Source organism: Leptonychotes weddellii, chromosome 4 (assembly GCF_054177405.1).
Source record: "Leptonychotes weddellii isolate Sample4059 chromosome 4, ASM5417740v2, whole genome shotgun sequence".
Classification (NCBI taxonomy): Eukaryota; Metazoa; Chordata; class Mammalia; order Carnivora; family Phocidae; genus Leptonychotes; species Leptonychotes weddellii.
Window position 1 is genome coordinate 4,092,976 of NC_138372.1, and position 26,467 is coordinate 4,119,442.

The window sequence follows — 26,467 nt, forward strand, 5'->3', positions numbered from 1 at the left end:
GAGCCTTTCCAGCTCTGACTTCACATGATCTGTTATCCAGAAAAGACAGAGCCATCTGTGAGCCCCTCAGCCTGTGGTTTAAACCAGACACAGACCTTCGCTGCTTGTCTGGACAGAGACTCAACAACACACAGTTTTAAATCAGCAGCTCCTTGGAGAGGGTCGAAGACCTTGTTGACTGAGCATCCCTTGGCCCCTAAAAATCAGGCAGATGTCTGCCCCATTCTAGCACTACTGTCTTTCTTCCTTCTTCTCTCTGGTGCAGCCTCTGAAAATTACACTATCGAACAATTGGTAGTTGGCTGCCTTCCCTCTTTCTCTCCATCTGCTCATCTACAAGATTTCCTCTGTGGTGACACACTGACCTCCACGTTTATTGGTGAAGAACACAGGCTTTTGGGGCAAATGAGCTTTCCGACCCTTAGCGTGCTTGCTCACCTGCAAAAGGAGACAACTCTCAGGGATGGGGAGACAACGAAATGAGTGTGTGACCATACAGGGCTTCGTAGAGTGCCCGACACACAGCACAAGCTTACAAAGTGTGGCTCTTGTAAAACCTTTTCCTTGTTTTCTCAACTTGCAACTGTGGACAAGTAGTACCTCTCTCCTCAAAGTCACTGTGAGGAGTAAATGAAGTAAGACCTGTATAGTGCTCAAAAATGCTGTGCACACAGTAGGGATCTGATCACTCCAGCTATCATAACCCAAGTGAAGCTCAATACCTCCCGAAACCGGAACAAATCAGAGAGAAGGCGTCACCCTGGCACGGGGTAGCAGGAACACTCATTTGTGAAGCAGTCCCTGTTTGTGAAAATTCACTGAGCTGTATGCTTATGACATGTGCCCTCTTGCAGATGTATACTCTGTTTCAGTAAAAAACACGAGACTCCATAGAAGAGATGTGTGTCCACATTCCCGTGTTTGCACATCTTTTTTCTTTCTCCTACCCTTGGCTTCTTTCCCTGCCAACATCAATCATGCAATGCATTTCTTGCCACACTTGGCCAATATGCCCCCTGTACCAAACCTCATTGTTTTAAGCAAATAATAGTTAACTAAATAAAATAGATCTTCTCCAGGTAGGTTTACCTATGTAATGATGTAAAAGGGGCTTGCTCCTTCCTAAACAGCAATTACAGATTATTTTCTCTCGGCAAATTTTAATTGTTCTTTCCAGCATCTCATAAAAGTTACAAGTGCACAATTAGACAGATTTGGCTGACTTCTAGCTTAGGCTGCTGTTTCCCGGTTGTTAAAATTAAACTAGATGACAAGAGGGTAGAATATCTAATCTGCAAGACCTTCTGTAATCATATTAATAAATGGCTTAATGTGCTATTGATTAAGTAATAGAAATGAGAAGTTTCATTTTTAATAAATATTACATTCAATAGGTTAGATTGGGCCTTTCATCATAACTCAGTAGCTAAGGTCACTGGGATGATATTTCATAAATGATAAACTCTTTATCATAAAAATACTGATATTTCAAAATCTGTGATATCATTAAAAATGAAACCTACAGTTGCATACTCATTTCTAAAATCCTATATAAAATTAACAGGTGTATTGTGCTTTTAAGTCTGAAAAGTTTCATCATCTCAATCATCTGGTTCTATTTTTAATGTAAAGTAAAGTAAATCTATTATAAATTCAACCTCATAGATCATAAAACTCACAGTGAAAAGGTCCTTTGTGACCTGACCATAGAGTTTAGTGGTCTGTTAAAATGGTTGGATTCGATGCTATACGGTACAAAAATGACATGCCCTGCAATAAGACACAAAAACAAAAGGCTTACAGATTAGAAAGGAAAAAGTAAAACTCTGTATTTGCAGATACCACTTACATGGGAAATCATAAAGACCCTACAAAAAAAGCTACTAAGTGATGTTATAGCAAGCTCATGGAGTACAGGGTCAATACGCAAACATCAATTTATTTCTACTATCTAAAAACTGAAATTTAAAAAGACAATACTGTGTAGAGTACATCAACAAACACAAACTGCTTAGGGATGGATGTAACGAGCGTGTGCAGGACATGTCTGCGGGCAACCCAACACAGTACCGACAGAAATTACAGCCTGGAAACAAGAATAAAAGCGTCTTCATGGATCAGAAGGGTCAATATTATTAAGATGCCACATTTTCCCAAAACAAGCTACAGATTCAGTGCAACCCAAAATCCCAGCAGGCCTTCTTCTGTAGAAATTGACAAACTAATTCTAAAATTCATGTGGAAAAACAAAGGATATGGAGAAAAGGAAATTTAATTTTCCTAGTTATTTTATTAGCCAAAATAGCTGAAAAAGAACTGGCGGACTCCCATGACTGGGTTTTAGGATTTACTACATGGCTCTGGGAGTTGAGACAGTGTAGTACTGGTGGAAGCTGTGTAAGTCAGTAGCACAAAGGCAAGTCCACAAATCGACCCCCATAGAGCCAGGTGGTTTTTGACAAAGACGTCAAGGTGGTTCAATGGGGAAAAGATATCCTTTTAATACATGATGCTGAAAGAAAGGAACATACATATACAGAAAAATGAACCTTGACCCTTACCTTGCGTCATATGTAGGGGGCACATGAAGACCTTCAGAGAAACAAAGACAGATAAACAAAAGCTGAGGGAATTCATTACCACTAAACTCGCCCTGCAGGAAATGCTCCAGGGAGCTCTGCAGGTTGAAACAAAAGGATACTAGACAGTGACTCAAAGCCATATTAAGAGGCAAAGGTCTCAGTAAAGGTTAAACCCACGGGCAATTATAAAAGCTAGTGTTACCGTGAAAACGGGTCCTGACGCCACATTTTGTTTTCTTAATAATTTAAGTGACTAACACGTTAAAAAAAATTATTAGACTAAAGGCTAGTCCTTTGTAACTTTGGCTTGTAACTTCACATTTTGTTTCTACATAATGTAAGAAACTAAAGCATTATAAAAAACAATTACTAGATGGAGTGCCTGGGTGGCGCAGTCGGCTGCGTGTCTGACTCTTGGTTTCAGCTCAGGTCATGATCTCAGGGTCGTGGGATGGAGCCCCTGTCGGGCTCCGAACTTGGCAGGGAATATGTTTGGGATTCTCTCTCCCTCTCCCTCTGCTCCTCCCACTTGTGTGTTCGCTCTCAACCTCTAAAATAAATAAATCTTTAAAAAACCCCAAACAATTCTAGGTTATCTTTTGGACCCCAACGTATAAAGATGTAATTCTGTGACATCAATAACTGAAAGACGTGGGACAGTGCCGTATAGGAACAGAGTTTTCCTACATTGCAGAAGTTAGGTTGGTATAAATTCAGTTAGAATGTTAGGATGTTACATGTAACCACAAATCACAGAATACATATGAAAGGAAATGAAGGGCGCCTGGGTGGCTCAGTCGTTAAGCGTCTGCATTCGGCTTGGGTCATGATCCCAGGGTCCTGGGATCGAGCCCCACATCGAGCTCCCTGCTCAGCGGTGCTTCTCCCTCTCCCACTCCCCCTGCTGGTGTTCCCTCTCTCGCTGTCTCTCTGTCAAATAAATAAATAAAATCTAAAAAAAAAAAAAAAGGAAACGAGAAGCAGTTGAAACGTTTCACTATAAAAAACTGGCTAAACACAAAAGACCATAATTTGGAACTTAAAGGACAAAAAAAGATACAGGGCATAGAAAGGAAACAGCAAAATGGCAGAAATAAGGCCCTCCTTATCAACAGCTACTTTAAATGCCAATGGATTAAATTCTCCAATAAAAAGAGAGATTGGCAGGATGAATTAAAAAAAAAAAATGACCCAGCTGTTTGCTGCCCACAGGAGACTTACTTTAGAACCAAACACACAAACAAGCAAAGAGTGAGAGGATAGGAAAACATTGCTTGTAAACAGTAACCAAAAGACAGGGGCGGGTCTACCAACATCAGACAAAACAGACATTAAACGAAAAAACTTTACAAGAAACAAAGAAGGACAATACATGTATCAATACAAGGTTCAATTGTTACCTAATAAGAGATTGTCAAAATATATGAAGCAAAAATGGACAGAATTGAAAGGAAAAATAGACAGTTCTACAATAATAGTAAAATTTCAATATTTTCCTTCAATAACGTAGAGAATAACCAGACAAAAGGAAGGAAACAGAGGACGTGGACTACACGTTAAGCCAACTAGATCTAATAGACATGTACAGAATATTTTACTCATGACAAGAGAACATGCATTGGGATATGTGCACATGGGATGTCATGTATGTGGGAAGTCATAAAGAACCTAAAAAGCTACTAAGTGATTTTAGTAAGGTAATGGGATAGGGGGTATCAATAAAAAGTTCAATATAGCAAGAAGATATATGTTCAGCCATCAATTAAGTCTCAATAGATTTAAAAAGATGGATGTCCTAAGTGTCTTCTCCAACTACAATGGGATGGAGTTAGAAATCAGTAACAGAAAGAAAACTGGGGGCGCCTGGGTGGCTCAGTTGGTTAAGCGGCTGCCTTTGGCTCAGGTCATGATCCCAGGGTCCTGGGATAGAGTCCTTCATTGGGCACCCTGCTCAGCAGGGAGTCTGCTTCTCCCTCTCCATCTCCCTCTGTGCGCTCACGCTCTCTCTCTCTCTCAAATAAATAAAATCTTAAAAAAAATAACTGGAAAATTCACACATTTGTGGAAATTTAATGACACATTCTTAGATAACTAAGAAGAGATCGTGAGGGATATTAGAAAATAGAGATGAGGGCGCCTGGGTGGCTCAGTTGGTTAAGCGACTGCCTTCGGCTCAGGTCATGGTCCCGGAGTCCTGGGATCGAGTCCCACATCGGGCTCCCGGCTCGGCGGGGAGCCTGCTTCTCCCTCTGACCCTCTCCCCTCTCATGCTGTTTCTCTCTCTCTCTCTCTCAAATAAATAAATAAATAAAATCTTTAAAAAAAAAAAAAAGGAAAATAGAGATGAAAGAAAAATAAAACATACTGAAACTTACAGGATGCAGTAAAAGCAATGGTGTGGGGGAAATTTATAGCTATAAATGTTTACATTAAAAAACAGCAAAGATCACAAATCAACTGATGAGGGAACAGAAAGCAAGCTGAGGACAAAGCAGAAGCTGACACCCCACAACCCTCCCCACCATGGGATATAGGTGACATTCCTCAGGCACTCCCGGTGGCCCTAAAGGAAAAAGGGAGGTTTCAAAAGAACTTTCATATGCTAAAGAGGACCAACAAGATACTGGAGGCCTTGCCATTGTCAAGTTAAGGTTGTTTTTTTCCCTCTAGCAAGGCATTAACATTAAGATAGCTGGGAGATTCCTGGAAAATGTCACACACGTCCCACCCAGGAGTGGGGGGTGGGAGGAGGTTGCAGGGTGTCAGCTTATGCTTTGTCTTCAGCCAGCCTTGTGCTCCCTCATCACAATGACCCAATATATAACTAAGGAACTAGAAAAAGAACAAATTGAACTCAAAGCTAGCTAGCAGAAGGAAATAATACAGATCAGAGCAGAGATAATAAAATAGACAATAAAAAAGCAACCCAGAAAATGAACGAAACCAAAAGTTGGTTCTCAAAAAAAAAAAAAAAAAAAAAAAAATTTTTTTTCAACTAAATTGACAAATCTCTAACTAGCTTGCCTAAGGACAAAAAGAGAAAAGATTCAAATTACTAAACTCAGAAATGAAAGTAGGGATATTACTAGTGATTCTATAGAAAAAGGGTTATAAAAAAGTACTATGAATAATTAATTGTCCATCAACAAACTGGAAAACCTAGATGAAATGGACAAACTCCTGGAAATACAAAACCTACCAAGAATAAATCATAAACAAAATCTGAATAGATCTATAATTAGTAAGAAGATTTAATTACTAATCAAAGCCTTTTTTAAAAGATTTTATTTATTTGACAGACAGAGACAGCAAAAGAGGGAACATAAGCAGGGGGAGTGGGAGAGGGAGAAGCAGGCTTCCCACTGAGCAGGGAGCCCGATGCGGGGCTTGATTCCAGGACCCTGGGATCATGACCTGAGCCAAAGACAGATGCTTAATGACTGAGCCACCCAGGCGCCCCGTAATCAAAGACTTCCTGACAAAGCAAAAAAAGCCCTGGACCTAATGGCTTCACTGGTGAATTCTACCAGAAATTTAAAGAATTAATCGCAATCCTTCTCCAACTTTTCCAAAACAGCAAGGAGGAGGGAACGCTTCCAAATGCATACCAAAGCTAGAAAAAGAGTACAAGAAAACTACAGACCAATACCCATTATGAACACTGATGCAAAAATTCTCAACAGAACACTAGCAAACAGACTTTAGCAGACTAAAAGGATTATTATACACCATGATTGAGTGGGATTTATTCCTGGAATGCAAGGATAGTTCAGCAAAAATCAATCAATATAATACACTACACTAAGAGAACGAAAGAAAGAATCCCATACAATCATCTCAATTGATGCAGAAAAAGCATCTGACGAAATTCAACACCCTATCGTGGTAAAAACATTCAATAAACTAGGAACAGAAGGAAACTACCTCAGCATAATAAAAGCCATAAAGAGCTCTTACAACTGAAGACAGATCTACAGTGAACATCATACTCAATGGTGAAAGACTGAAACATTTTCCTCTAAGATCAGGACCAACACAAGGATGTCTGCTTTTCTATTCAACGTAGTATTGGAAGTCCTAGCCAGAGCAACTAGATAAGAAAAAGAAATAAATGGCATGCAGTTGGAAAGTAATGTAAACTCTGTTACCAGACTGTATGATCTTATATGAAGAAAACGAACAATTCCACCCACCCACACACACACAAAACCTATTAGAACTAATGAATGAATTCAGCAAAGTTGCAGGATACAAAGTCAACACACACAAATGAGCTGCATTTCTTTTTTTTTTAAAGATGTGATTTATTTATTCATGAGAGACAGAGAGAGAGAGAGAGAGAGAGAGAGAGAGGCAGAGGGAGAAGCAGGCTCCTAAGGAGCAGGGAGCCTGATGTGGGACTCGATCCCAGGACCCTGGGATCATGACCTGAGCCGAAGGCAGACGCTTAACCATCTGAGCCACCCAGGCGCCCTGAGCTGCATTTCTATACGCTAAAAATCAACAATCTGGAAAGAATATTAAGGAATATAGTTCTTTGTACAATAGCATAAAAAAAAAAAAAAACCTTAGTAATTAACTTAACCAAAGAGGTAAAAGATTTTTTATAATGAGAACTATGACACACCACTGAAAGATTTAAAGAAGACATTAAAAAAAAGAAAGACATTCCACATCAATGTATTGGAAGACAATTAAAGTGTCAATACTACCCAAAACAACTAAAAGATTCAATTCAATCCTTATCAAAATCCCAATGACAGAGTGTTTGCACAGATAGAAAAATCCACCCTAGAATTTGCATGGAATCTCAAGGGATCCCAAAGAGCCAAATAATCTTGAAAAAGAACAAAGTTGGAGGATTCATATTTCCTTATGTCAAAGCTTACTACAGAGCTACAGTAATCAAAACAGTGTGGTACCAGAATAAAGACAGATATGTGGACCAATAGAACACGAGAGAGGGTCCACTAATACCCATTCACATATATGGTCAAAAGATTTTTGACAAGGTGCCAAGACTACTCAATAGGGAAAGGACAGTTTTTTCAACAAATGGTATTGGGGAAAACTGGATAGTCACATGTAAAAGAATGAGTAGGACCCTTACTTAACGCCATATATAAAAGCTGATGCAGTTGATTTTTGTGTTGACTTCATATCATGTAACTTCGCTGAATTCATTTATTAGTTTAGTCACTAAAAATGGATGAAAGACCTAAACGTTAAGAGCTAAAGTGTAAAACTCTTAGAAGAAAACATAGGCCAAAACTTTCATTACATTGGATTTGGCAATGATTTCTTGGTTATAACATCAAAGGCACAGACAATAAAAGAAGAAACAGACAAACTAAACTTCTCAAAACTAAGAACTTCTATAAATCAAGGGATACTATCAAGAAAGTGAAAAAACAATCTATAGAATGGGAGAAAATATTTGCAAATCATATTATCTAATAAGGAATTAATATCCAGAATACATAAAGAACACTTAAAACTCAACAAAACCAACCACCTAATTAAAAAATTGACAAAGGACTTGAACAGACAGTTCCCCAGAGAAGATACAATAATGTCCAATAAGCACATGAAGGATGCTCATATCACTAATCATTAGGGAAATGCAAATCAAAGCCACAATGAGATACCACTTCACACCCATTAGGATGCTGTTATAAAACAAACAGATAATAACAAGTGTTGATAAGGATGTGAAGAAACTGGAATCCATGTACACTGTTGGTGGGAATGTAAAATGGTATAGCTTTCATGGAAAACAGTGTGGTAATTCCTCAAAAAAATAAAAACAGATTTGCCATATGACTCAGCAATTCCACTTCTGGGCATATACCCAAAAGAATTGGAAGCAGGGTCTCAAACAGATATTTGTAAACCCATGTTCACAGCAGTATTATTCACAATAGCTAAAACATGGAAGCAGACCAAGTGTCCATCAACAGATGAATGCTTATCAACAGAATGTGGTACAAACATACAATCGAATATTCAGTCTTAAAAAGGCAGGGAATTCTGACACATGCTATAACATGGATGAACCCTGAAAATAACATACCAAGTGAAATAAGCCAGTCACAAAATGATAAATACTATATGATTCTACTTAGATGAGGTATCTAGTAGTAAAATATCAGAGACAGAAAGCAGAATAATGCTTGCCAGAGAGTTTGGGTGGGGGAGTAGACAATTATTGTGTAATGGGTAGAATTTCAGTTTTGCAAGATGAAAAGACTTCAGGAGACAGATGGTGATGATGGTTGCACAACATTATGTATGTACTTAATACCACGGAGCTGTAAAAATCGGGTAAGATGGTAAATTTTATGTTACATGTATTTTACAACTTATTTATTTATTTATAAAGATTTTATTTATTTATTTGACAAAGAGAGACACAGCGAGAGAGGGAACACAAGCAGGGGGAGTGGGAGAGGGAGAAGCGGGCCTCCCGCCGAGCAGGGAGCCCAATGCGGGGCTCGATCCCGGGACTCCAGGATTATGACCTGAGCCGAAGGCAGACGCTTAATAACTGAGCCACCCAGGTGCCCATATTTTACAATTTAAACAACTGAGGGGCACCTGGGTGGCTCAGTTGGTTAAGCGTCTGCCTTCGGCTCAGGTCATGATCCCAACGTCTTGGGATCGAGCCCCAAGTCTGGCTCTCTGCTCAGTGGGGAGCCTGCTTCTTCCTCTCCTTCTGCCTGCCGTTCCCCCTGCTTGTGCTCTTTCTCTCTGTCAAATAAATAAATAAAATCTTAAAAAAAACTTTTTTGGAAAAAAAACCCCTCAAAATGAAAAAGACTTAAATGTGAAAACTAAAACCATAAAATTTCTAAAAACATAATTTTTGTAACCCTGAGTTAAAGATTTCCTATACGGAATAAAAGAAAAATATTTGTAAAATATATATCTGATAGACTTGTATCCAGAACATATGAAGAGCTCTTACTGAAGAAGACAACCCAATAAAATAATGAGTAAAAGATTTAAACAGAAACTTCAGCCAAAGGTAATACAGGAATGGCTAATATGTACATGAAAAGACATTCAATATTGTTAGTCATTACGGAAGTGCAAATTAAAAACAAAAGTAGATACTACTACACAACCACTAGAATGTCTAAAATAGAAGACTGAGAATATTAAATGTGGGTGAGGATGTGAAACAAAATAAACATCATTTTCAAAAATATGAACAAAAGCTTTGTCATTGGCATAGAGACAAAAATGGCATCAATTCTTCTCGTCAAAATAGGTTAAAGAAATGAGTCAATGGCTGTTTTTCCTAGTGGAATTACCTTAAAAAACCTTTATTAGAAAAGTATACATATTCTTCATGGATAAAATGGAAAATATACATAACATGTTTTAAAATAAAAATTTGTTTTTTCTGTAATAGAATTTTATAATCCCCCCCCTTTTCAGTTAAAGGTCTTTGTGAGGTTTTGTTTTTGTGGCTTTTATTGGTCATCAAATATTTTCTACATCATCTTAAATGGCTGCATAATATTTCAAATATGGCATTATCACAGTTTATATAAGGATTCCCTATGAACAATTTTCATTTGTTTTCAAAAGGCTGGAGTGGACTCCCTACAGCTAAAACTGTGTGTGCATCCATGATTATCTTTTTGCAAATAAGTTTCTAGAATTGTTGGGTTAAAGGCTGTAAGATTTCCATTTTAGTCTGCTAAACTGCTCTCTATTAAGTGTCTAACATTTAATTATTTTAAAATTTAAAAATGTAATTTTATCAAAGGGATACATAAAACAGTTTATAAATGGAACTACTAGACTTACAAGCAAAACGGCATTCATCCCCACTCCTCAGGTGAGAAGTACTTTAAAATCTCTCAGCATTTTCCTCATTTATATTTCTAAATCATATGCTTATACTTGTATCCTTAATTTTAAAAGTTTAGGTTTAATCTACTTATTATGAGAATTTAGTTCTTTCACTTCTGTTTCTTTCCCCTCCTTTCTACATAGTTTTCACAACTTTGATTCAAATCAATATGAAATGTCTTTTATTTTTTTTAATTGTTTTTAAAAGTTTTTTTTTTTTTTTTTTGACAGAGAGAGAGAGAGAGTGAGAGCAGGAACACAAGCAGGGGGAGTGGGAGAGGGAGAAGCAGGTTTCCCGCAGAGCAGGGAGCCTGATGCGGGGCTCGATCCCAGGACCCTGGAATCATGACCTGAGCAGAAGGCAGACGCTTAACGACTGAGCCACCCAGGCGCCCCTGCAATGTCTTTTTAAAAACTTAATTCTTTTCCTACTTTCTAATCATTTATTTACTTACAAAAACAAACGTTGACTAAATGTCTACAGTGTGCCTCAGAGGAATACGACATAAAAATTTAACTTTTAGGGCGCCTGGGTAGCTCAGTTGGTTAAGTGACTGCCTTCGGCTCAGGTCATGATCCTGGAGTCCCGAGATCGAGTTCCGCATCTCCCGCACGGGGCTCCCTGCTCCGCGGGGAGTCTGCTTCTCCCTCTGACCCTGCCCACTCTCATGTGCTCTCTCTCATTCTCTCTCTCTCAAATAAATAAATAAAATCTTTGAAAAAAAAAATTTAACTTTTATTATGACTATGTAAATACAGTTCAAAGTTGAATGAACCAGTATACTGTGATTATATTTCTTTCCTATTTTTAATTTTTCCTAGAGTTAAGAATTGCCTCATTTTTTCCATTTGCTTTAGCTTTCTATGTATCTATCACAGATGCTTCAATTCCTCCAAGTAAACTACTTATAGTAGAGACTTCTAATCTTCTTTTCAACACAAAAATACAAAATAGTTCAACAATTCCATGTTGTTGTTTGTTTTTCCTAGGAGGTATTCCTCCCAGAGATCTCTGCATTGTGTCAAATGTTAGGTCTTTGCTAAACAAACTTCATCCTAGGATTTCCCAGTCACCATCCTCCAGGGTATCTTTCCTGGGTCAGTCTCTTCTTTTTGGTATCCTATGCCCTTTCTCTTTCTTGGTTTTCTTTTTATTTCAGTAGAGTTGAATCTCCAGTAGTTTCCTTTACAAAGGTTGGCTGGGAGGAAACATTTTTTAGACTTCACATATCTCAAAATGTTCCCTTTTTTTTGTTTTTCCTTTTTTTTTAAAGTAAGCTCTACACCCATCATGAGGCTCAAACTCACCACCCTGAGATCAAGAGTCACATGCTCTACTGACTGAGCCAGTGACGGGCCCCTCAAAATGTTCTTATATTCTGCCTTTATACTTGATAAAATAGTTGGCTGAGATAGAATCCTAGCTTGGAAATATTTTTTCTTCAGAGTTTTTACTGTATTGTTTGTTTCATTGTCTTCTAGCTTATAGTACTATGGCTGAGAAAGGTTAATGTCATCCCAATTTCCAATCCTTTGTTTGTGACCTGTTTGGAAACTTTTAGCATGCTCTAACCAATGACTCCCTTAGTTCGGGTCTTTTCTCTCCCACTCAGCGTGCTGGTTACTTAACTGGCCCTTTCCTCCTAGAGTCTCGTATCTTTTAGTTCTGAGAATTTTTCTCATATTAATATGTCTTCACCTTCATTTTACTTTAATGTGTAAGAGATGGTCTTCTAATTTTTAAATTTTACTTTCATGGAGATTTCCTCAACTTTATCTTCCAGCCCCTCTACAGAATTTTTATTTCTATCTTTATTTTTAATTTCCAAAATCGTCTTTTGTTTACATATTTTTTTAAAAGATTTATTTAAGTGCGAGCAAGTGAGGGGAGGGGCAGAGGAAGAGAGAATCCTTAAGGAGACTCCCAGCTGAGCACAGAGCCCGTCTTAGGGCTCAATCCCAGGACCCTGAGATCATGACCTGAGCCAAAACAGAGTCAGATGCCTAACCAACTGAGCCACCCAGTGCCCCAGAACAAGGTAATACTTTTATTATTAATTAATTTATTTTTTCTCTTTTTAGAGAGAATGAGAGAGAGAGAGAGCACATGAGAGGGGGTAGGGTCAGAGGGAGAAGCAGACTCCCTGCTGAGCAGGGAGCCCGACGTGGGACGATCCCAGGACCCTGGGATCATGACCTGAGCTGAAGGCAGCCGCTTAACCAACTGAGCCACCCAGTCGCCCCCAAGGTAATACTTTTAAAAGAAATAATATACAGGGTGCCTGTGTGGCTCAGTCAGCTAAGTGGCCGATTCTTGATTGCCTCAGCTCAGGTCATGATCTCAGGGTCATGAGATCAAGCCCTGTGTGGGGCTCAGCACTCAGCTGGGAGACCCTCCCCCCACTCGTGCTCACTCACTCCCTAATAAATACATAAATAAAATCTTTCAAAAAAAAGTATCACCTTGTTATTTCTTACATGTAGTATCTTATTTCTCTGAAAACAACTGAGTTTTCAAACTCCCTGCACTGTCTGCCTGCTTCATTTCTCTTTGCCGTTTGCACGATCGTAGAAATTCACATCGCAGCATTCCTTCAAATATTTACGTTCTTTGCTATCAATTTATACCTAACAGTAAGATAATAGGGAGCTATCTGGAAGCTCTATGTGAACAGGCCTTGCCATCTGATGAGCTGCTTTGTGAAATGCCTGTGAGAAGACCGGGAAGTTTCATTTGGTGGTATTTTCTCTTCCATGGGTCAGTTTCTTCAGGGAAGGATGTAGAGAACAAGGAAAATGCTGGAAGTCTCACCATGCAGGATATAATCACTCATATATTCCCTGCTTTTGTAAGGGTGCCATTCTCCTCCTCCACCATGTCTATGGCTAGGATCTGAAGCCTTCCTGGTTCGGTTTCTCCAGGGAATGATCCTGTCTCCTGGCTGGGTGGGCCAGCACACTCATCTCATCAGCACTCAGTGCTACCATTAGAAAGAAAACAATCTTTGTCAACATGGTAGAAAAAAATGGGTACTCTATTTTAAACTGCATTTGTTGGGTGCCTGGGTGGCTCAGTTGGTTAAGCGGATGCCTTCACCTCAGGTCATGATCCCAGGGTCCTGGGATTGAGCCCCATGTCAGGCTCTCTGCTCAGCAGGGAGCCTGCTTCTCTCTCTCCCTCTGTCTGTTGCTTTGCTTGCTTGTGTTCTCTGTCAAATAAATGGATAAAATCTTAAAAAAAAAAAAAGTGCATTTGTTTACTATTGAGGATGAACATTTCTCCATGTACTTATTTACATTTTAGACTTCTTTTATGAAATAACCCATTTGTTTCCTTTGTATTGTTTTCCTATTAGGATAGTCTTTTTTTTTTTTTTTTTAATTTCCAAGAGTTCTTTATATATATTGGAAATATGAATCTTTTATCAAATAAATACACTGCATGTTCCTTTTGAGTTTTTAAATTGTGTTTTTTTTAGATTTTTGTTTTTTTTCTTTGAGCAAACACAGAAATTTCCTGCTTTTACAAAATCAAACCTATACATTGTCCCTTTTCTGATCTCTGCTGTGGTATCATGCTTGGAATTGCCTGACTCCAGTTTCATCATATTTGCTTCCCTTAGATAATGAAGCCATCGAAGAAGCTGCTACATTTTCACTCAGCCAGATTCTAGTGAAGACCATCTCTGTAATCAATGTGATGGCACACACACTCAAAGTGCATACTGCCACTCTGCTTTTATTTCCTACCTTCATTTAACAAAGTGAGCTAAAACGTGTGAGGAACACCAGCATGTCTGAACTGTGATTATGCTGGTCAGTGGTTCTCAGGGTGTGGTGTGGGGCCCCCTGGGAGTCTGAACCTTTTTAGGAGGTCCACAGGTCAAAGCTATTTTCAATAAAACAAATAACACTGAGCTATTACTTGCCTTTTTCTCATTCTGTCACGCGTACAGTGGGATTTTCTCAAGGCTACAGGGCATGTGATGACATCACTGCTCCGATGGCTAATGGAATGTGTACTTATACATTATGTTTGCTAGTCATTTCTTAGGTGGCAGTTTTACAGCATAAATAGATTTCAGAGATTAATTCAACTGGTTCTCAGTTCTTTCACTGTGTGGTTGCTCACTACTTTTTGTTCTATCTGCTGTGATGTCTGTATATCTGTACCATTATTTTTTCAATACAGAGCTATTTTGAAATCCTTCAGTCTTCCTTATGCCGTACTGAAACTGAACTACAAGTACACTCTGTGTTTTATTTTACAACATTTTGTCAATTCTTGAGTTTTAATTTTTAATCAAAGTCAATAGCTATAACCCAAGTAAACAAAAGCTCAAGAATTAAAAAATGTAAAGGGGTCTTGACATCAAGAAGTGTGAGAATTACTGGGTTTGATCATATTGTGTTACCAAACAATTCAAAAATCACATAGGTTTATTTCTCCTTTTACATGGCCATCTTAGGTCAGCTGGTACTCAGTTGGCCGTGTCCTCAGGTCCCAAGTTTCAAAGAGCAGCCACCTCTGAACCACTGCCGGTAGCCAAGGCAGAGAGGGAAGGGCAGGAGCAAACCCTCTCTGGCTCACACCAGCATTTAAACGCTTCAGCCTGAGGGGCGCCTGGGTGGCTCAGCCTGTTAAGCAGCTGCCTTCTTTTTTTTAAATTTTTATTTATTTGACAGAGAGAGACAGCGAGAGAGGGAACACAAGCAGGGGGAGTGGGAGAGGGAGAAGCAGGCTTCCTGCCGAGCAGGGAGCCCGATGCGGGGCTCGATCCCAGGACCCTGGGATCATGACCCGAGCCGAAGGCAGACGCTTAACCGACTGAGCCACCCAGGTGCCCCAAGCAGCTGCCTTCTGCTCAGGTCATGATCCCAGGGGTCCTGGGATCGAGTCCCACATCAGGCTCCCTGCTTCTCCCTCTGACCCTCCCCCCTCTCGTGTTCTCTCATTCTCTCTCTCAAATAAATAAAATCTTAAAAAATAAATAAATAAATAAATGCTTCAGCCTGAGCAGGATACATATCACTTCCATGCATATCGTTGGCTAGAACTAGTCCCAGGGCCTCACTCAACCACTGGGAGACCAGGAAGTACAGCCCTACCATGGGCTGGACAACAAAGAACCAGTAATGTTCAGTGCACAGCACTTAAAACTAACACGATAATATTTAATTCAGTACTTTGAAGACCTAATAGAGCTTGCAAGCAGCAACTTACACGTCATACTTACATCTATTTTAGGAATCGGAAAGCCACTAGGTCTGCTGAAGCCCATACTTTCCAGCTCAAACTTCCAGGCTGTCTCTACACTGCTGTATTTCAGGAAAGCTCCACAAACTATGTTCAATTGGATTTTGGGAAGTTTGCCTAATTACCACAATTGATGATTCATTACTGTCCGTATGTTCCATGACAATCTGAAATAAACTGTATCAGCTAATAAAACCTGTAATTTTTTATGATACTTGGTGCTCATACAATTTAAAGGAAACAGCAGATTTCAGAGCGAATTAACACCAAGACAGCATGGGTGCTTTGTGCTGAGTAAGAGCTGTGTCATGACGAGGAGGGGTGTTACAGATTACTTGGTGTCACTGAAGAGACCAAGGCATGTGCTCATCAGGCACTAAACTGGACTTGGAAAAACTTCCTCCTTCATTTTGAAAAGGTTCCCACTGCATAGTCTGAAGCTTCACACAATAAAACCTCTCTCACACACAGCCCTGCCATCTTCTGATGCCATTTTCCCTGCTCAACACAGCCTTCTACAATGTTCATTTTCATGTGGAACATCTTTGGAGGATCTGGAAATAAGCTGGGGTTGATGTGCAAACGGCAAGACTCCGACAATGTACGCAGACTCACCCTCAACCTCGAGCACAGGGCAGACTGTACTAACTCGTTCTGCCTGACCCATCATTGTAAGGAGCATCTCAAGTAGAACAAGATTTGTGAGACTAACCTATGTAGCCTATCCTAAACATTCAGCTCTGACGAAAAAAAAACGACAAAAACAAATCTAATCCATTTGAAACGTATTTACTTTTTACTAATATTATTGATGCTAGTACAAAAGGTGATAAACAAGTAACCTTCTCCCACTGCAGTAAAAAACTGAAGAGGAACAGAATGCCTGCCAGATGAAAAAGGACAAGCCCAGCAGGGCAAGCCCTCTTTTCCAGCACGGTCCCCGGTCTCCGCGCACCTTAGCTTACTCCGAGAGTGAGTATAAAGGCATACATTTGAATTTGCTCTCTTCCTCTTGTATCTGACTTTGAACAATTTTGACAAGTAAAAATTTAGACTTACCAAATGACAACTGATAAACTCCTACCAATAAATTCCTCTAGAATGATTTGTTGCCAAAATTGCAAAGTGATCTTCAACACAGATATTCCACAAAGTAAAAAGCACCTGGACAAGGTGGGTGTGATGTTAGCAAATACTTAACTCTTCCAGTCAGTACATTTACTGAATGCCTGCCCTGTTCTAAGTACCGCAGGAGGTACAACAGAAATATAATATTAAGATTACAAACTAGGTGTGCATATGTGTGTTTCCCCTAAAAAACCCATGATTTAACTAAACAGTAAGACAAAAATGCTACTATTAATGGTGGAGAAATAAGTTCAGGGCAGTCAGAATTGAAAGAAAACTCCATGAAGGAGGAGGGATCTAAATGGGAATGCGAAAGGTAGATTTTGATTTGCTTTGGTGTCCAAGATAGGCTGGGGCTTTTCAGGGGAAAAGAACATCCTGAGGAACAGGCCAGTGTTGGAGACAGAGGGAGAACACTGACCAAACTGACATAAGAGCAAAGGAGTCTAAGTAAGATGCTGGCCGGAAATTAACTTGGACATCCATCCACCTGCTCATTCATTCAGCAAACACTGGCCCTGTACTAAGGGATATAGTGGTGAATCAGATAGCCACGGTCCCTGACCACATGATGCTTACTTTGCAGTGGAGGCAAGCAGAATGTCATCACAAGGTAGGCAGAAAACACATTAAACATCTAATTTATTAACATGGATCCAGGTGGGGCACCTGGATGGCTCCGTCAGTTGAGCGTCTGCCTTTGGCTCGGGTTATGATCTCGGGGTCCTGGGATTGAGTCCCGCACTGGGCTCCCTACTCGGCGGGGAGCCTGCTTCTCCCTCTGCCTCTGCTGCTCCCCCTGCTTGTGCTCTCTCTCTCTGTCGGATAAATAAATAAAATCTTAAAAAAAAAAAAAAAGATTTAAAATGGATAGAGCAGTTTGACCTCTACCCAATAGTCAGCGGGAAGCCACAAAAGGTTTCTGGGTAGGGAAAAAATGTGATCAGTACTGTTTGTTAATATTAATTTGGTACAGCTTGACTACAACTGACAAAAATCAAAACCAGAGAGACCTAGAGAAAACTATGGCAGAAACGTAGGGTTGAGGTTAGGAGGGCTGGTTGGTGGCCCAGGAGTCAAAGTGGAAACAAAGGATCAGAGTTGGCTGGGGTTCAAGAGGAGCCTTTGTGAGCTGGGTGGGTCTGTGGGACAATGGAAAGGGGCTCAGTCCCATATGGAGAAAACAAACCAAAGAGCACATCTGGGGTTCTGGCTCAGATGTGTGGGTTGGGGAGAAACTGAAAGCATCAGGCTTTGGGGCGAAAGGGGAATCTGAACACCTAAGTACAACGTCCAGAAGGCAGGTGGAGATGCAGGAGAAGCAAGAGATTGTAAAAAGAGCCAAGCTCAAGAGGCCCAAACCTGGGGAAACTGTGAGGATGGAAAAGGAGTACCTGGCAGGGCAAGGAAGGAGGACAAAGAGATCATCCTAGAAGCCAAAGCTGAGGGGGCTTCAAGGCTGTCAGGGCAGCACAGACGCATCCACACAAAATGCTCCTGCTGGTATTTTCCCATTTGAGGCTTTAACACTCAAAACACCTTGAGATTGGCACCGAAGCCTCCATTTTACCTCACAGGTAAAAACAGTGAGGATCAAAAAGACTAAAAGTCTGGTCTGAGAGGGAGAGGAAACTTTCCAGACTACGACGGCCCCCTGACCCAAAAGCTAGCTGAAGATTAAGTTTAGCCTGTGTGGCCCGGTCCAGACCAAAGCTCGGTTCACAGAGTGAAAAGCTGCAGAGAAGGAGCAGGTACTCACAAAGCATCCATCACACAGCGAGCTCATCCAAACTGTGTGAAGAACTCTGACAAATCAATAAGAGCATTCCGTATTAACTTTTATGCTCGTGATACTAATAAAATATACCGGCATTCACTTTACATAATAACATGCCCATTACTATGCTGAGCACTTACATGCATTCTTGCTTAATTTTCCCCAAAGCCCTAGGATAGTGAAATTATTGTCTGGATTTTATGGATGAAGAGACGGGCTCAGAGAGGGTAAGTGGCTTGCCTCTATAAGGCTGCTAGGAAGTCAAACTCAAACCTGACTTCAAGGGCTTCACTCTTTAAGCCGCCAACCCCTTTCGAAGCTCCACCATCAACTCTGCCTTTCCAAATAATCGCCATCAAAGGTGCATAGGTGTTTCCCACGGAGGTGCTGGGCTAAGTGGTTTCAGCTGTCCTTCTAGAAAATCCCTGAGCTCTGCCACAGCTTTCTGGAGTACAGGGGTCAAGTGGACATGCTACATGTCCTGTAATTTTTTAAAAGTCAACCTCCTACAGCCATTTTATTATTAAAAAAAAGGTACTTTGAGAGAGCGAGGGTGAGTATGGGGGGGGGGGAGCAGCAGAGGCAGAGGGACAAGCAGACTCCCTGCTGAGCGCTAAGGTCCTGGCTTGATCCCAGGACCCCGAGATCACCAACTGAGCCGAAGGCAGACGCTCCACCGACTGAGCCACCCAGGCGCCCCCTACAGCCATTTTAGATTCTGCTTTGGGAAGGTAGGCTTAAGAGAGAAATCATGAGTAAGTCAGAAAAGCTAAATAGGAGGTTGATCAATTCCAAGTTTCTACAACTAGAGGTAACCTAAGTCAGTTGTCATACATAGAAGGAAAAAACTTACAAAATTTACAGAACTCATTACCCCCAAGATGGCAATATAAATCCCCAAAAAAGATTAGGCAATCAGTAATGACAGAAGTCTACATACTAACGAAGAAAAAGGCGGGCCCCGGTCACCTTCACGGTTTATGGGGTGGGGGAAATCCTGTCCTACATGCCCACTTCTGCTGACGACAGAATGTGAGAAGAGGAGCCAAAGAAGCAGAAATGATTCCTGATCAGAGGTCATTCCAAGGGCTGAGGAGAGATTTTCTGACTATTGTACAATTTGGTTTTCATTTCTCTTCCTGGTCATGTCCATATGTGTATTTGGTGCCCTTGAGACACAACAGTAAATAAAAAGGCCAGCATCTTAGAGGAAAATGAGCCCCAGTTCCTTTCTGGGTCAGAAGTGATGGTTCAGATCCTATCTTCACATAAAGAGCTTGGCTTATTTTTTTCCAAAAAGCCTGACCTTATACTTTCTCTCGTCCATGTCCATCTGTTATATCCTGCCCACTCATACAGACTTCTTGTGGTTGAGGTCTGCTGGCATTTTACTACTGAAGAATGTTCTGGCTCCTGCAAACTAGGGAGGGGACACTGTGTACACGTTGCATACAGAAGTGGTTCCAACAGTCCAAGAGCCAAACAGGACCCAGCTACCAGGGATGAACTTGGAGGAGGCTCCAAGTGCCTTCAAGGGAATGGGAGCTTTATAAAGCGTGGGCCACAGTGGCGGTAATAAAGCAGCAGTGTTCCCAATGGTCTTCTCCCCTCCTGGTGCCCCCTTTTAAGCTTTTATGCTATTTTATTTATTCATCCCTGTTAGTTGTCTTAAATCCTTTTTTTTTTTTAAAGATTTTTTTTTTTTATTTATTCATTTGAGACACAGAGATACAGAGAGAGAGAGAGAGCATGAGCAGGGAGAGAGGCAGAAGCAGGCTCCCCGCTGAGCAGGGAGCCCGATGTGGGGCTCGATCCCAGTACCCTGGGATCATGACCCGAGCCGAAGGCAGACGCTTAACCATCTGAGCCACCCAGGCGCCCCTCTTAAATCCTTTCTTGAACAAGGTAGGGTATAAATAAAATCAAAATGAAAGTTTAATAAAAGTAAACACTAGAATTCCACAGCCAAGCAAAACATGTTGTGCGTCCCATTATTCTCCTTATCCATTGTTTACTACTGTTCTCACAGCAAATATAAAAGCTCTCAATTCTTTTTTTTTTTTTTAAAGATTTTATTTATTTTTTTGACAGAGACACAGCGAGAGAGGGAACACAGGCAGGGGGAGTGGGAGAGGGAGAGAGAGAAGCAGGCTTCCCGCTGAGCAGGGAGCCCGATGCGGGGCTCGATCCCAGGACACTGGGATCATGACCTGAGCCAAAGACAGATGCTTAACGGCTGAGCCACCCAGGCGTCCCATCAACTGAATTCTCTTTAACAAAGCAAAAAAAAAAAAGGTATTTTGGTAGATAATGCAGAACTAGAGCATTAAAATTTCAAGAAGCAATTGTTTAAAATGTCCAAAGCAGAAAGGTAATAACTAGCTTACGGTTCATTAAAGAAAACACATTTTAAAATGTAACCTCATGGTGTTTGCTAATCATATTATAAAACGACATCTGGACCTAACTGGCTAACCTACGAACTCCCTCCCCACCCAGAAGCAATACCACCAGAAGCCTCCCTGAACTCTACCTTGGCACCCTCCTGACCCAGTGCTCTGTCTTGTCGCTCGGCCTCTGATCAGGGAGGTCCTCCCCTCCCTGCCTGGCCCCTTAGCAGCTGACAGCTCACAAGGATTACAACTCTGGGTCCCACTCTGCCTTTACCTCAGACACTCACCGTCTTTGGGACTATCCCTTCTCCACTACTCCTGAGCTTGGCTCCACCTTCTGGGAGCTCAGCTCCTCCCCCCTGCCCTCCCCACGAAACTCATGACTTTGCAGAAGCAGAGTTCTGAGAGATAGCTGTCTTTTGAAGATAAGAAACTCAGTATTTTGAACAGAAAGAGAAAAGAAACCTTTAGGAATTCATAACCTGACGCTTAGCATAAATTGTGGCACTATGTTTTTTTATTAATATAACAGATGGATAGCAAATTTAGCCAGGATCAGGTTTACCAAAGTTTTCTATGTACATGTATGTCTTTTAAAATAAGCAAAACCTCATGCTTTATCAAATTTCAAGAAATAACAATAAATATTAAATGAACATCTACTAGTACAAGGCAGTGTATACCTAACCCCGTTACACGGCAATGCTCCAATATACAACATCCTGGCTCACAGTAAGTTCCTAATCCATTACTGCCTGTTCCCTGCATTTCAGTGTCAAAGAAAACAGGAAGCAGAAAGGGTAGACTACTGGCCCAGAGGCAATATCCGCGCCCCCCACCCCCCACCGCCCCGTAAAGTTTCTGATACAGGACATTCTGGCTGCAAAGCTGTACAGTGTTGCCTCCTACTCAGTAACCTGGAAGTACTGCAGCACATGAATAAGTGGAGACTTGAAGAGGTTAAATGATTTGTCACCCAGGGGCAGTGTGGGCTGCGACTCCTGCTCCTAGTGACCTTGCTCCTCAGCCTCTTCACTTACGGGACACCTCAGGAAGGGGATCATGTGCGTAAGTTCGGTTTTTGGATAACCAAGGCCTAATACTACCTGCTGAATGCACACGTTTTAAGCAGAGTCATTGTTATAAATTCTGAACTTTGAACATAATGTAGTTGATGGGAAACTCACTTAAGGTACGACCTTCTCCGACCTATCTTGATATCTCTCCTTAAGATTAAATTACCTGTCCATCACAAGGTTAGATAAGCAACAGACGAGTGAACACACAGCACCTTGCTGCTTTAGGAACCTAAGTGTGCGCCTGGCTTGGCTGATAACATCTACACTCAACTTCTACAGACATCCAGGCCATCCTGGTTGCTGGGCTGCGTGAAGTCCCCCTAGGTCAATCCGGACAGTGGCTAGTAGACCTTCCTCTACTGCTCCAGCCCATTACATCTGCAGTCCAAACTTGAATGTTTAGTCCCACTCTGTGACTGTAACCTCCAGCCAGAGAAACCCAGACAACCAAAAACTGTGGAAAGACCAACGTACTCTAAACCAGGGAAGGAATGAAAGTGCTGGGACTCTGGGGAAACTTTTCCTTGGTGGGTGACAATTTTGCAATTCTAGTTTCAAGGCTGGCATGGGAGGATGAAAATCCCAGAATACTGACCTCCATATATGGATTGCAAGGAAAAAACCTTTTCACATTAAGTTTATCTTTTACTTAACTATGCTTTTTAAGTGTTTAAAACTTGAAGAGACTGGCCCCTTTAAAACTAAATTGATTGGGACCAAAGATCTTAAAATGGGTTATAAACACTGCTGAATGTCATGCATAAAAATGAAAGTTTCTTTTAATGGTAATACAACACTGATGAAGTAGGAATTTGAATCAATTAGGAATAAATTCAGTTTAGAAGGTGTCAATCAAAACGTCTATAAAACGTATAAAGATCAAGAAAAACTCACTGGTCAGGAGTCCTTTCTCCAAATAAATTTTGGAAAATCATCTCAAATCTCAGATCAGTTATTTTAGGCACCTGATGACACATTTGACTACACTAAACCAGAGATGCCAATCTGGTTTTAATGTGCCCAGTTAATGATAACTTACTCCGTCTGCTCAGTGTGACAAGAGCTCTACTCTGTAAACAGGAAATCCAGAACGGTGGAGAAAGGGAATCATTAAAGATCACAGAGTCTTGTTTAGAGAGGCATTTGGTCCTGTCTAGCTGTCTGCTTCACTCTCTGAAATACAATATGAGGGGATATTTTGAAGTTTAAAACCTGGAAAAAGAGATTTGTAAGCTGATTTTTGACATTTCTGTATTACTCCAACTGTAACCATACATTAGGCTTGTAATTTTTAAAATTTTAAATAGAACTTCCTGGTTTTGTGTCAGGTTACTTCCATTTGAGATTTCTAAGGAAAAGTCTCTGAACTTCCTGAACGCAGTGTTGAAGGTACTCTCTTGAAGGTACTCCGAAGTACTGGCAGGAAGGGGATCTTGCCTCCTTAACCATTAAGGTAAACTTAAATGGCATCAAGCTATAGAACTAACAGCAAATACATCAACAGGTGTAAGAGTTAATATTACTTCCATAACTCTCCAACTAAATCATGCTATTTCAACTTCAGGTTGATTTCTGAACCTCGCCATCCTATTAAATATCAAGTCCAGAGATAACCTTGCGAGCTTTTCTTCCAGTAGAATCTTGAGATAAAAGCTGCACACCCTAACATTTCACACCGACTTTGTTGACAAAGAGAACGCAAAGTGACTTCAGCGAGAGAACATGTTTTATAGGGATTTCACACATAGCCATAAATATGAGAAGTGCCGTTACTCATTGGGAAAAGTAAGATTTTTTAAAAGAAATATTTCTTTGGTTCCCATTCATCAGTCCAATAACAATGACAAGTCTTAAGATTCCAGCAGTTTCAAGGGTATACCTTTGACTAATGTTTACTGAGGACTCTGGCCAAGCCTATTATTCTAGATCTTTTTGATCATACGCACCTGCCTAAGATTCAGTAAACCTGGTAAATGGGTAAATTACTGCTCAATTACTGATAACCCAGACTATAAATGAGTGGTAAGTAAGGCTGGTTTCAAGGGTGCCTGGGTGGCTCACTCAGCTAAGTGTCTGCCTTCAGCTCAGGTTGTGATCCCAGGGACCTAGGATCCAGCCCAGGCGGCAGGCTCCGTGATCAGCGGGGAGTCTGCTTCTCCCTCTCCCTCTGCTCTCCTGCTGTCTCTCAAATAAATGAAATCTTTAAGATATTTATTTACCTACTTATTTGAGAGAGAGAGAGAAAGAGAGATGGAGAGAGCATGAGCAGGACCCTGGGATCATGACCTGAGCCAAAGGTAGATGCTTAACTGGCTGAGCCACCCAGGTGCCCCCTAAATAAAATCTTTAAAAAAAATTTAAAAAAAGAAAAAAGAAAAAAAAAAAGGCTGGTTTTCAGAAAAGCCGGTTTCACTTACTGCTTTGCTTCCAAGAATTGGAGAAAACTTAGTAACTAGCCAAACAGCTTCATTCAAAGGGAAAGGAACTGAAGGCCAAAGAAGTGATTTACCCAAAGCCTCACTGTTTTTTAGTTACAAGAACCTCCAGGTACCTATGGCAGCCTTAACATGATTTGCAGTTCCCCCAAATAGTCCACTGGACGCTTTCCTAATACAAGGTGGCTGATAGAAATTGTTATGTGGGTGCCCAAGGACACAATACCAGAATTGGCAGCTCTGTAGTCTGGTAATAGCAGCAGAGTGTAGAAGTCAAGAGCTGAGGCTCCAGTCAGACTTCTGAGGGCTGAATTCAGGTTCCTGCACTTTCTCTTGGTCTTACTTTGAGCAAGTTACTTAACCTCTCTCGGCCTCAGTTTTCTCAGCTATAAATCAAGGGTTATCGCAATACTTACCTTAGGGGCTGGGGTGAGAATTATACAAGGTAAGGTAATAGGAAATGTTCACTCCGCGTTGTGGCCCTGCACAAAGTAGTACTCAAAAAATGTTAGCTATCACTGACGCCATGCACACCAGCACTTATGGACAACACATATTTGACCGGCTTTGTCTAAAGTAGTCAGACTTGGCTAATTATGATCACTGGGAAAACTGAAATGGAATTAAAGGTTCTCTAAACCCAGCAGCTTGGAGATAAACGATCCACCTTATGACCTGACCTTGGAAGCCTTCCTGCCCTTCACGCTGACGTCAACTGGACTAGTCAACAAGAAAGGAAACTTACTGGGCCCCTGTTACATGCCAGACACACAGTGAGACTCTTTTACTGGGTGAGCAAACAGAGTGCAAACACTTGGCGTGTGGAGAGGGGTGCGCATGCTGAGGCCGTGGTTGGGGCACCGCTGCTTTCCTGGCTTTACAGCTTCTTCCTAAACTGCGACCTCCGAATTGAGGCTGTAGGTACGGGAGGCTCTTCCTTCAATTTCTGGACAGTCGCTCAGGGGAGAGGAGGACACAAGACACGTGCCTCTGGCCCTGGATTCACGTCAACAGCGGGACGTCCCCATGAATACTCGGGAACCCTACAGACACCGTGGGAAGGTTCCCTCATGGCCTTGACCTTGGTGCCTGAGACTCCGTTTCCCATTCTGCCGGCCGGGGGTGATGACACAGCCCCTCGGCCGAGGCAAGTTTGTGAGCCGGGCGAGGCACCGGGTCCTGGAGGGCCGGGAACGCCACTCCAGTAGCCTCCACCTCGGGAACCCTTTCCGTCTTGTGGGTACCAGGGCCTCTGGCGTTGCCAGGACGCGGCGCCCCGGCCGCCGGGAGCAGGGGCAGAGGCCGGCCGGGACACCCCCGGCGCAGGGGTCGAGGCAGTGGGGACCGCCCGGTCGGCTGGCGGTCGCGCATGTCGGGCGGGGTCACGCGGCCTCCCCGCCGGGTCCCGGCCGCCCGTGGCGGGGTCGGAGAGGTGGCCGCCAGCCCGACCCTCCCGAACCACCGGGCACGGCCTCCGCCCAGACGGCGTCCCGCCGCAAGCCTCACCTCCCTGCGCACGTTCAGCAACGAGTAATAGTCTTCATTGTCCAGCTCCTCCTCGCTCAAGGCCGTCGCCATCTTCGCAACCTTTCACCCCGCCAAACCGGCAAGGCCGTGCCCAAGAGGGACCGGCGAGCCGCGGCCGCGACAGCGCGGGCCAGCCCGGCTGCGCCACAGCGGCCCCTGGCGGACCGGAGGGGCGCTGCCGCCGCCCGCGCATCGCAGCCGCGCGCCTGCGCCCTGCGCCGCCGCGCCGCCGAGGGCGGGACGCGGCGGCCGGGGTCCACCACGTGCTGCCCGCGGACCCAAATCCCAGCCGGCGTCCCGGAGGTTCAACCAGGACCAGACAGGGAGGCTACGGTCACACCTGGGGGGTCGTCCTCTCTGTTCCCCGAGACACCTCCCTTGTCCCCCATGCCGGATCCCAGTGCGGGGAGCATCCTGTCCCAAACA

At 42.1% G+C, this 26,467-nt stretch overlaps 1 protein-coding gene across 1 annotated transcript in view; it reads right to left on the reverse strand.

Annotated features, from left to right (window-relative positions):
* The window catches only part of DNAJC11 (DnaJ heat shock protein family (Hsp40) member C11), a 75,363-nt gene extending 49,198 nt beyond the window's left edge, over positions 1-26,165 (reverse strand). Inside the window, exon 1 of the mRNA XM_081817391.1 lies at positions 26,021-26,165. Coding sequence (XP_081673517.1) covers positions 26,021-26,092 — 72 coding nt within the window. The 5' untranslated portion in view covers positions 26,093-26,165. The remainder of the gene's footprint in view (positions 1-26,020) is intronic.
* Positions 26,166-26,467: the final 302 nt, after the last annotated feature.